This window comes from Eumetopias jubatus, unplaced genomic scaffold, assembly GCF_037043125.1.
Source record: "Eumetopias jubatus isolate StellerSeaLion01/CBP00866 unplaced genomic scaffold, mEumJub1_p1.0 scaffold_3, whole genome shotgun sequence".
Taxonomy (NCBI): Eukaryota; Metazoa; Chordata; class Mammalia; order Carnivora; family Otariidae; genus Eumetopias; species Eumetopias jubatus.
This window is the reverse complement of record NW_028274809.1, coordinates 116,067,677-116,080,491: the sequence shown is the minus strand read 5'-3', so window position 1 is coordinate 116,080,491 and position 12,815 is coordinate 116,067,677. Positions and strand designations below refer to the sequence as shown.

The window sequence follows — 12,815 nt, the reverse complement described above, 5'->3', positions numbered from 1 at the left end:
TGGAAGCAACCAAGATGTCCTTCAGTAGGTGAATGGAAAAACTGTGGTATATCCAGGCAAGGGAATATCATTCAGTGCAAAAAAGAAATGAGCTATTAAACAATATAAGTTGTTTAACTTATTTAATTTATTCAACATCCAACATTAGCATCAATTGTTTCTAATATTCCCTTATTTTATTTCAACATCTGTAGAATCTGTGGCCATGTCACCTCATCCTTTTGATATCTATAAATTTGTGTTTCCTTTTTTTCCCTAATCAGTTTGGGTAAAGGTTTATTGCTTTTATTAATCTTGTCAAAAAAAAGTTTCAGATTTCATTGATTTTTTTTCTATTGTTCTTATGTTTTCTATTTCATCAATTTCTGTTCCAATCTTTAATTTTCTTTTCTTCTGCTTACTTTAGGCTTATTTCCTCTTATTCTAGTTTCTTAAGATGGAAGTTGAGATCATTGATTTGACAACTTTCTTCTTTTCTAATATAGGAATTTAGTGCTACATATTTCCCTCTAAGTTTTAATTTAGCAGTGTTCCACAATTTTTGATATGTTGTATTTTAATTTGTATTCATTTCAAACCACTTTATAATTTCACTTCTAATTTCTTCTTCAAAACAGGGTTATTTAGTAGTATGTTACTTAGTTTTCAATATTTGTGGGTCATCCAGAGACCTTTCAGCTAGATGAAATCTATTGTGATCAGAGAACATACTTTATATGACTTAAATCCTTTTAAATTTATTGAGATTAGTTTTATGGCTCAGAATACCTTCATAAATATTCCTTGTGCACTTAAAAAGAATGTATACTCTCCTCTGGGGGTCCGGGGTGGGGCAGTGTTCTATAAATGTCAAATAGGAAACTGGTTGAGGGTTTTGCGTAAGTATTCTATATTCTTAATGATTTTCTCTCTACTTGTTCTATCAATTATTTAAGAAAGTTATGGAAATCTCAAATTATATTTGTGAATTTGGCTATTTCTCCTTGCAGTTTTATCACATTTCATTTCATATATGTTGAAGTTTTTTTTATTAGGTGCACAAATATTTTGGATTTTTATGTTCTCTTGATGAAGGGACTCCTTTATCATCAATGAGATGAACTTCATCCTTGATATCATTCTTTGCTGTGAAATCAGGTTTGTTTGATGTTAATATAACCTCTTCTGCTTTCTTTTGTAGGATGTTAGCATGGTATATTTTTCCATCTTTTACTTTTTATTTTTCCATCTTTTTACTTTTAATCCATCTGTGTCTTTAAAGTTTATTTCTTATAGGTAGTATATAGCTGAATTTTGCCTTTTTAAATCTAATCTATCTCTGTTTGGGGATGTTTACACCATTTACTTTTAATGTGATTATTAGTGTGGATAGGTTCACACCTATGATTAGTGATTGACTTAGAGTTTTATACCACACATCTTCAACTTATTGTGATATTATACCACTCTATGGATATATAGTATAAGAACCTTACAATAATATACTTCAATTTATCCCCTTCCAGGTTTATGCTATCGCTGTCATGTATTTTACTTTTACATATGTGATAAAACCTACAGTACATTGTTATTATTTTTGTTTAAACAGTCGATTATCTTTTAAAGAGATTCAAATATGAAAAATCTTACATATTTGCCCATGTAGTTATTTCTGGTGCTCTTCGTTCCTTGGTATAGATCCATATTTCCCTGTGGTATCTTTTTTCTTCTGCCTGAAGGATTTTAAGATTTTAGAATTTTTAACATTAACAAGTAATATTTACAATTAAACATTTCTTATAGTATGGGTCAGCTGATGATCAATTCTTTCAGTTTTTGTATGTCAGAAAAAATCTTCACCTTTGTTTTTGAAATATATTGTTGTTGGGTATATAATTCTTGTTCAAGAGATTTGTTCTTTCAGTAATTTAAAGATGTTACTCTGCTATCTTACTGCTTATATTGTGTCTGAAAAGAAATCTGTCATCCTTAACTTTGTTCCTCTGTATGGAATATGGGTTTGTTTTTTTCTCTTTCAACTGGTTGCTTTTAAGATTTTTCTCTTACCACTAGTTGTCAGCAATTTGGTTATTATGTGCCTTTGTGCAGTGTTTTTGTTTTCACATTTATTATGCTTTAGGTTCACAAAGCATCTTGGATCTTTGTGCTTATAGTTTTTATCACATTTAGAAACTTTCTGGCCATAATTTATTCAAATATTTTTTGTTTCCTCCTCTCCCTCCTCTCTTTTGAGGACTCCAATTATATGTATATTAAGCTGCTTGAAGTTGTCCCACAGCTCACTGCTCTATTCAGTATTTTTTAATTCCCTTTTTCTCTGTCTTCCTTTTAGATAGTTTCTATTGCTATCATTTTGAGTGCACACATCTTCTATTTTGCAATGTCTAGCCTGCCATTAATCCCATCCAATGTATTTTTCATATCACGCATTGTACTTTTTATCTCTAGAAGTCAAGTTTTAATCTTGTGTTGCACCTACCCTGTCCCAAAATTCTTTTAAAATATGGAATATAGTTATAATAGCTATTTCAATTTATTTTTCTGTTCATTCTAAAATATTTGTCAGTTCCACATCAGGTTGAATTGAATGGGTTTTTTCTCCTTCTCATTATGGGGTGTATTTTCCTGCTCCTTTACATGTCTGGTGATTTTAATTGGATGACAAACATTGTGTAGTTTATCTTGCTGGGTGCTAGATATTTTTTATTCCCATAAATTTTATTGAGCCTTTTTCTGGGATGAAGTCGGCTTAAAATAGTTTGATCCTTTCTGGTGTTTCTTGTAAAATACATTAGCTGTGGGGTCCCTGGCTGCCTCAGTTGGTTAAGCATCTGACTTTGGCTCAGGTCATGATCTACAGGTCCTGGGATCCAGTCCCACCTCAGGCTCCCCACTCCCTGTCCTTCTGCCCCTCCCCCTGCTCATGCTGCCTCTGTTTCTCTCTCTCTCAAATAAATAAATAAAATCTTTTTTAAAAATAGAGTCGGTGAAAATAAATAAATAAATAAATAAATAAAATAATAAATAAAATACTTTAGGTGGGACTGCAATCGTATTTGGTCTGAAGCTCATTATTCTTCACAATTGAGGCAAGACCCTTCTGTGTACAGTGCTCTATGAATCTTGAGGTTTTCTAATCTGGCTGGTAGGAAGAGTCACTATTCTTTGTAAGCTCCAAGTACTGTTACCTTTCATCCTTTAGGGTGCTCCTTTCTCTGTCTTCAGGTTATTTCCTTATACTCATGTACTAATCAGTGTACAGCCCCTTTCTAGAGGGCAGTAACTAATCGAATGTATTTATAAATTGGTCATACATTTGTCACATGCTCCTTAATATAGTTCCCTGAGTGTGCTCAGAACCATTGGGTGTGGTTCCCAAATAAGATAGCCTCATGACAAGCCATCACATGTTTCTGAGATAAAAACAGTCACACAGGAATTTTGAAACTTAACTGCTGTTCTAAACTAAAAATATAGACTAATCATTATAAAACATGCCAACAAGGTATGCTAAATGACATCATATTAACTTTATGCATGTTTTATTTTTCAGAGACATTTTTTAATTCAAAGTCAAACCAAGAATGAATTCCTTTGGGAACAATTTTAAGCACCCAGTTGAATGAAAACCAAAAGATCTCCAAATGGCTTAAGTCCCTTATTTAAAGTACCTGCTTTAAGAGATGGTATTCTGCTTCAAACCACATCCTGGTCCTCTTCTCCAAGAAGAAGTAATATTTTATATAAGAAGAAAAACTTATGACAATTAGTTTATCACACTTTTTCAAGGGGTAGGCATAAGCCAAGCGAGTCAATATATAGTCATATTGTATATGAAAACAAATTTTAACCATTCTGTTTTTATTTTCATAATCCCTAGAATACAGTATATATCAATAACTGCTTGCTGAATAAATTAATGAATTTCAATGAAAAGTTCCCTTCCTTTAAATTTTGGTCAGATTTTAAATCATCCATTGGGTATTATATAAACATATTGAAAACCCATAGGTTTATCTAAGAATAAAACTCAATAGCTGAAAGATTTTTAAAAGTTTGTTAAAAATAAAAGCACCAAATATGAGCCATGACTACAAAAAAATGACTTTTAATTATTCAAACTACAGTAATACCTCCATTATTTCTATTTTATTTTTAGTTTTCCTATAATCTAAGCTTCTGCTACTTGAAAAAAAAAAATATGACCCAAGCATCTATAGTAACCAGCTAATTAGGACATAGAACAACTAATCTGAGATGCAGTTTCAGCCATTTAAGAATACATTTAGGACCACATGGAACACAGAATAGGGCCATGGCTCATGGATATGAGCTAGATGTGACAAAACTGTGTTTTCAGGCAGGTTAATTCCCTTCCTTCAACAGGAAGCATTGTTAAAATAATGCAACTCTTCCACATAGTATCTATATATTAAAAGCAATAAGCATTTTGCATCTGGAACCAAATGAAAGCTCTGAGACAGAGCATAGTAGAATTCAGCCTTCTTGCTTGGAAATAAGCCAGGAGGAAGAAACAGGAAGCATATATATATAGGCACATTAGAGTCACCACAAAATTAAAAAGTTGCTTCTCTGAAGTAGATCTTCAAAAGAAATAGCCTGATTTCTAACTTTTCACTCATTTACCCAAGAGTCATTTATAACTTGAATCTATCTCACTTCGGATATCAGGTGAATGGCAGCATCATAGAAATGTCCTGCCCTTAGATCTTATCCAACCAGGGACAGTCTTGATGTATCTCCTGAAGGGTGGAGAATTTCTCCCCTTGCCAATATGCCCTGCTTTGAGTACTGCTCTAATTCAATTAGCCCTCATTTCCTAAGCCAGATTTGGGATCATAAACCTCTTCTGGGAAAATTCCAAAGACCATCCAACACATTCTATCAGTTCTATTTATTCTGTACCATGCACCTAAACACGTGTACTCTTTAAATGTGGAATAGGGAGAAGGAGAGCCAAGAGAGTGGGAAGTCAAGGTACCCCTATAACAGAAAAGGAGATTGAAGCAAGCAACAAGGAAACCAGAAGCTGAGTAACCACAGATTTGTGATTCTGATGAAGACAAACAATGAAAGATGGATAATTTCATCTCTCTGCTATTAAAGCTATGGTTATATACCCATTTATAGTTTAGTGAGATGAATTCTATGGGAAATAAAGTATTTTCCATAGCTCCTTAGTTCTTTTAGCTTCACTGAGTTCTGGTACCCTTAAAAGACCTCACAAATCTAAAACTCATAAACTTTTAGAATTCCATTGCCTTTTCCTTTGGATTTTCCTAAAGAAGGAAAAATGAAACAGTGTCTGTTCTGGTCTTGGTTTTCTTTCAAACGAAATCAATTTACTGTCAAGAAGGAGCTCATCTTTTTTTTTTTTTTAAGATTTTATTTATTTATTTGACAGAGACATAGCAAGAGAGGGAACACAAGCAGGGGGAGTGGGAGAGGGAGAAGCAGGCTTCATGCCGAGCAGGGAGCCCCATGCAGGACCGGATCCTAGAACCCTGGGATCATGACCTGAGCCAAAGGCAGACGCTTAATGACTGAGCCACCCAGTCACCCCAAGAAGGAGCTCATCTACTGAAAAAAATCTGTATCATCAAATCTAAGAACTCTCTTAAAATGCTTAAAACAATAGGATTTGAATGGGGTTGCCTCTGAGTTTTTATATTTTAGTGTAAACTGACGTAGTTGAAGAAAATTAAGTTCATGGAATATTACCAATGTTGTCCTAATTACCTTACAATGTGGACATTCCAGTCCTATAGTATCTTAAACAAGTACTGTATGTTTGTATAATCATTGACATAGAACCTAGCCTGGTATTTAGGATCAGAATGTCTGGGTTTTTTCTCTATTATATCCTCAACAGTGTTCCATGTTATATAACAGTTGTTCAATATATTGAAAGAGTGAAGTGTATATTTTAAAAATTATGTTATAGGGGTGCCTGGGTGGCACAGTCAGTTAAGCTATGGACTCTTGGTTTTGGCTCAGGTCCTGATATCAGGGTCTGGAATTGAGTCCCAGGTGGGACTCCACACTCCGAAGGGAGTCTACTTGAGATTCTCTCTCTCTACCCCTCTCCCTGTGCCCCTCCGCTCCCCGTTCTCTCTCTCTCTCAAATAAGTCTTTTTTATTTTTTTCAAATAAATCTTTTTTTAAAAATTATGTTATATTGTACCTTTTTATTATCCTATATTTTCATCGCTATTATATTGTGGATTTTGCCTGTGATGTCAGGTAAATGTGAGGGGGAAAACCGAAGTGAGTAACACTAACAAAAACGAATAGAGTCACCTTCCTCTGGATAGAAATCAAGAGTAACCAGCAAAAGAGTGTTCTTCTAAGTATGGCCTCAGAAAGTACAGGGCAACAGAGCTGATCCAATTCAAAAACTGATTCTGGTCATCTCCATGAACCAATGCCCCTCCCCAAGGACTAGGAAACCCTCCAAGACCAGCGCTGGCCAATCAACCAGCACTCTTTATATCTTCAGGCTCAGTCACAGGCATCCAGGAAATATCAGTAAAAGATAAAAGATTAAAAAAATAATCTTTTACTAGATTCTCCAAGTACAAAGCACTTTTTCGACCCAGTTAGAATGCGAGCGACTACAGCTCTTTCTGTACCTCCTATCACCTTTTGTATTTCACCTTAGCCATCACCAGCCATAAGTCTGTACTGGGCACACTCTGTCCCGCAGCCCCTGGTACTCTCCTTACCCCGTGTTCATCCAGTATACCAGGACACCTGTTTGTTGAAATTCCAAGTGTGCCATCAGGAATTGGGTCTATTTATTGCTGATGCCATTTCCCTACAATAAAACGAAGGAAGGGGACGGGGAGGGGACGAGGAAGGGAAAGAAAAAGAGAGGGAGGGAAAGAGACTTTGGTCAACCACAGAATAAAGAGATGTTCAGAGTATGGCTTCCTTCTGAAAGAAGAGTTAGAATTCCGATATTGGCACAGACTAGGAAATGCTCTCTTGCCATTAGTTGGAAACAAGAGTCTCACAGAGCTGTCATTTAGCCTGTACACATGCGTATCCTAGAAGCCAGAGGCCACAGCCAGGTGGAGCTGACAGAATGTTTTGCAACATCCCACAAAATGGTTAGGAAAAAGCCTGCATGACTGTTTTTAAAAATAAGTGTCTCCAAGCTGGGCCATGAACACCGTCCACAATGCTTGTCCCTCCCCTTGGTGAGGAGGGCAGGACCAATTGTTCAGCTTTGAATGTCTTCATTACGCTTTTTAACTCTTTAGTTCCCGGTATCAAATGTTCCTGGCTAAGTCCACTAATAACAATGAGAATCATAACCAAAATTGCATATATCAGTAGAAGGATCTTCAGAAGGGACAGGAAAAAAAAAAAAGAGCCGGTTACAAGTGCAGCCTGCCAAGGGCTGTTGAGATATTTGGTATGCCTACAGTTATTTTCAATTAAAATTAAGTTGTAAAAACGTTTTCCAAGATATCAGATGGAATGTAATTGGTGGGTAATAACAACTCTAAGGATTTTCTTTGACCATTAACCAAAATAACAAAGAGACCTCACTTTGGTGTTTCGTTTGCCTCCCTGGTAGCCGTCACAATAATCATCCAAACTGAGAGCCAAATGGCTCTCAACCTGATGACTAAGCCAGTATAGAAGCAAGAGGGAGCATTCACATTAAGAATGTGAATTAAGAACTCATTTTCACTTTCTTTCCAAAGAAAATGAAACACGAGGTTATTTCTTATTTCCACACGGTCCTGTCTAGTGAAGAAAATGTTACATCAAAAAATGCTTGTAGATGATGGATGTTAACTAAAGTTATCATGGGGATGCAAGTAAAATCATTACGCTGTACACCTTAAACTTAGACAGTGATGCATATCCGTCTTATCTTACTAAAACTGGGGACCAAATTCTCCCATAGACCCAAGAGAAAGCAGTCGCCAAAGCACACTGGAAGTAAAAGGTAGAAATCACGCTCCCAGCCACTGTTCACACTCTGGTGACCACACCTGTTGTGTCCAGGGCCACGGCACAGAGCTGAATCCCAGAATTGGGGGCTATATGCTGAAGGAAGCAGGCACTGTTTATTCTCATACTTCCTCCCCCGTTCCACTTTTAACAATAATATATCAATTCTAAACTGTGACACGTCTATGGACGGACACACAGGGCATTATGTGGCATATATAACACATGTACACACACATGCACCCGAGGGGGGCCGGTGGCTCGCACAACTTTTGAATCCATCTGGCGTATTTCCCCACCCCCGCGATTTCATTGCTCTCTCGTGCAAGTGACCACAAACAGTGGATCTAAATTCAGCACATTTCAAGGTCAAATGATGCAGCAAACAGAATTTGACCTCAAACAATATGCCTTTGTCCGTTCACCCATCCACGTAAATGTGTGCACACACTGCATTTTGCTCACTGCGAGTTCATAAATCTTTATCCCAGATTACTCGTTTCTTCATCTAATGCTTACAGAAAAGAAAAAAAACATCTGGATGTTTGTTCCTCTGCCTCCAGCCCCCACACCCCCCATCCGCTCAACACACACACAACAGCTGTAAGAGCAAGGAGAGCTTGTTTTCAAAATTCCATTGGTTCATGTAGGCACATAATCTGAAGCAGCTCCAAAATGGACATCGAGTAAAAAATACCAGTTTTCAAAAGTCTGTAATTATGTATTTACACAAATTACATAATCCTGTATGTATTTACATACAATTACAGATTATCAAGTAAATAACACAACGTTGTAGTGTTAATGAGATGAAATAGAAGGAAAACACCATAAACTAAAGCCATTCATTTATCTACAACACAGGACCTGGCAGAGACAGGTTCCCCAACACTGACCTGGCCTGTCCTTCACACTGCCTGGGGACATTCACGTGACAGATGGGAGGGTGGTTCAGTCCGTGCCCGTTAAGTCTCTAACCAAGGTGCAAGTGCTGCCACCAATAAGACAGTGGTTTGGCTATCTGAGCGTCTGTTTGTGAAAACTGGACCCACCCATTTGCACAGTGGCTCGGAGCTGCCATCCAACGGGCTTGCGGTCTCTTACGACAAGAACCGGATGCAAACCCACTTGCTCTAAAGCCCGACAGGACAATGCCCATGCCAAAACCCTGAGCCATCTACTCTCCCAGAACACTTATTTACATAAATTGCATAAGTCAATATTTATTTATTTACAGACCATTACAGTTTATTGTTTCCATTGCCAAAAGCATATAACATTTTTCTTTAAAAAAAAAAAAAAAGAAAAAGGTACCAAAACGAAATTAACTCCAAAAGTAGATGTTAAAGTAGCATTTTCTAGGAATGCGTGGAGATTTTAATCTTTTTCACAAATTGGTTGCTTTCGTTTAGGCCGATTACCTAGCATCTCATGCTACTTCAAGATTACTTTTGGCTACCTCCTAAAACCAGTTTCTTCAGTGCTAAGTATTGTTACCTATGACATCCTAGAAACCTGCTTCTTCCCTGTGGTCAGATGTTTAATGTTTTCAGCCAAAAATATCAAATGCCTTTTGGAAAAACTAAAGCCTGAATATGTGCACATTTTAGCAGCAGCAAAGGGTTAAGTAATAAATAAGAATACTATATCTTGGAATTAAATGCAGTTTCTGTTTCGAAAGTTAAAGAAAAAAAACCCAAGAAAATAAATGAAGAGGACATTCTGAGTTTATCATAAATCAACTATTTTACATCGCTTCTGTCCCCTCCCCCCAAATATTTCTTAATTCCAAAGGTTAGACTTAGTTTTTCCTTAATGCACATCAGCAGGAGGGCTCTGCTACATACTCGAACTTGGATTATAGAAGGGCCACATGTGCTCATGGCAATAAGTCATGCGCTTCTACTTCCAAACAGCTTTAACTCAACAGTGACATACTTTTATTTTTCATAAAGAATGTGCATCAGAGCAAAACAAAGTTGGAATATTAAATTTTAAAATTAGTTACATAAATCCCAACACAATTTTTTAACTGTCACTTTCAATTTCCCAACATAACTGGCTAGAAAGTGTTATATATGGTATGTGAATTTGTTATAAATTCCTTTTTCTTAAATATTGCTTTAAGAATTTGGCTCTTTCCTCCTTAGTATATAGTAAGAAATAGTCTTCCTTGCCCAAGGGCAAGTTCCAAAATTATTGCTACTAAAGAAATATGTATTCTTATGCTTTTCAGCATAAAATGTTATAAAAGCCTTGTAAAAGATATTCTATATAGTAACCTCCCCTCTTAAAAAAAACTGAGTGCTTGTGAGGACCATTTTTAAAAAAAATACAGTCAACAAGTGTAATACTTTCCCCCTCATTGTCATTACTGATAAAGATTTATTAGTTTCATTTTGCAAGTTTTACTTGAAGGGTGCTATTATGTATTACGATGGTTCACACCAAAAGCAATTTTCTATAAAAGATGTTACAATGACCTCTATGGTGCTTGTATAATGTCATATTTGATAGTGCACAAATAAAAAGTCTCCAAGAATGATCCTGTTTAATCTGACTCTGTCCCTTTAAAAAATTAAAAAAAAAAAATCTGTGCTAAGTTTTTTTTTTTCTTTTTGAGGATTCTAAATCAGTACAATGTTTGATGTTAGTCCTGTTGTCCTGGAGATCAACTAAAATAAAAGCATAGTTATTGTTCAGCTTTGGTATATTCTGCAATAGGTTTAAACACATAGGATATATACCAACCCTTATATTTTCCAACCGTGAAGTTACAGTGATGGAATAAGTCACTTATGAGAGAGGAAATATTACAGACACAGAATAAAAGTTTGAGACCCAGTTTTTCTTTAATCCTCTGGGATAAGCTAGGAAACAAGCAGTCTGAAGAGTGAATACTCAGTGTCATGAATGATGTGCATAAGTTTACAATAATATGGGCACAAAAGAGATTGTCGCCTTTAGTACATTAGGGTCATTAGAATTTCTCATATCCATGCACCGTTATATTTACTTGCATGAATTTACCACAGGTTCGTAGCGGACTTTGCCATTTAATGCTTACAGAGCCTAAAGCTTCCAAAATGCCTATCTGGCCTGTACATATTTCATTAAAAATAAACTCTATATAATAAATAAATATATAAAATAAATAAAATGTTGCCTTTGGAATTTCTATAAATAAATTTAACTTTTTTTTTATTTTTATTTATTTATTTTTTTTTTAATTTTTACTAAGAGGTCTTTGCTTTAAATTCACCGGGATGGAACCAGTGAGCATTAACTGAAAAAGTCTCTTAAGTAAGACTGCACCCTCCATGCCTTTGAAAATGCAGCGTACCCTTGCGCAGGCCACCAGCCAAAATCCTGATGAGTCGAAGTATGGCAGCTGTGCTGATACAAGATGAAGTACAACTGATCAAAAATGTAAAAGCGCGTCTAAATCCCAGCATGCATCAGGCCGCGGTCCTCTCTGCTTCTGCTTCTCTCTTCCATCTCCCCTGCTCCTCATCCACGCACACACTCACACCCCCGCTCAGTCTCCCTCTCCTCCTCTCACAATAAATCAAGCAAGTGGGCAGCGGCGGTCCTCCAGGAGGACAAGCCTGTTTAAGTGCAGAACAAAATCAGCATGTTCCCATCCAAGCCTCCATCGTACATTATGCATGCGGCAAAGTTTGGCAACTGTGGAGCTGGTGTGATGACACAGCTAATCAATAAGAACCCACTGCGTGAAACCTTTATAGTGGTTACTTTTTTAAGGGCTCAAGTGAAGAAATTGTCTTTGTCAACTTTGGCTTAGAATATCCTTATATAGTTCAGGTACTTTGTCGGGGTCCACTGGTCTAGGTAAAAAATGTGTGAATTTCTGGTGCCGTTTAGTCCTCGTTCCTTCTCTTGGGGTCCCGTCTTTATTTAATGCAACATAGTATCGCCTTCCAGTGTCCACGTGTTTATACAGATTCGAAGAGTACGTGTTATACCAGTTTTCTTCAAACTGTTCTCTGAATACACACTCTTGGGTTAGTTTCTCCTGTTAAAACAAACAAACAAACAAATCAGCATTTTCCAAAATAGCTACTTTCTGTTTTTAAAGCAATATCCAATCGCGACACAATATAACTCTGGTGAGAAAATACTGATTTTAACCCATGTTAACCATTGTGACGTATTTTGCAAAAAGTGCCTGACTGTATAAATTTAACTACATTCTAATTGTTTTCCATACCGACTGAAGTTCAAAAGATTGCAAACGTTTTCTAGATTTTTTTCGTATGTCCATTATTTGAACAAGCCCGACAGACAAAGGACGACCAATGCTATGAGTTGTTCCCATTTTTACTGCAGCAATTAGGACAATGACCATCCTGCGAGGTAGAGCCTTCGCTGAAGGGAAAAGTTCAGATAACTGCCTCATCTTTAATATATGCTTTATAAAGTACTTGCAATATAGACCAACATTCTCAACACCAGCACTGTGGTCAGATACCTTCTGCCCTCTGAAGTAGGATAGTTGCAAATTTGCAATTTCCAACCCTTTAAAATTCTGATCCAGAAAGTCTGGAAATACGCATTTTTAACAGGCCTTTGGGGGAATTCTGATGCAGTTAATCCATGGTCCACATTTCAAGATAGAATGCTTTCTGTGTGACTGAGTCTTCCTGAAGACAAAGAAGTAAAAACAATTGTTGTAGCGCTCCTACTTAAAAATGTATTGCACCTCTCCCTCCACCTGAGCTTTATGAAACTCTAGGTCCCATTTAACCGCATGCCCCAGGGTTCCTGCAGCCATGTGTCTCCTGGACAGAAGTCATGACCAGAAA

At 36.6% G+C, this 12,815-nt stretch overlaps 1 protein-coding gene across 1 annotated transcript in view; it reads right to left on the bottom strand.

The window, feature by feature from the left end:
- Positions 1-11,237: 11,237 nt before the first annotated feature.
- FGF9 (fibroblast growth factor 9) overlaps positions 11,238-12,815 on the bottom strand; it is a 28,584-nt gene continuing 27,006 nt past the window's right edge. The window contains exon 3 of the mRNA XM_028106545.2: positions 11,238-12,025. Within this exon, the coding sequence (XP_027962346.1) occupies positions 11,780-12,025 (246 nt within the window). The 3' untranslated portion in view covers positions 11,238-11,779. The remainder of the gene's footprint in view (positions 12,026-12,815) is intronic.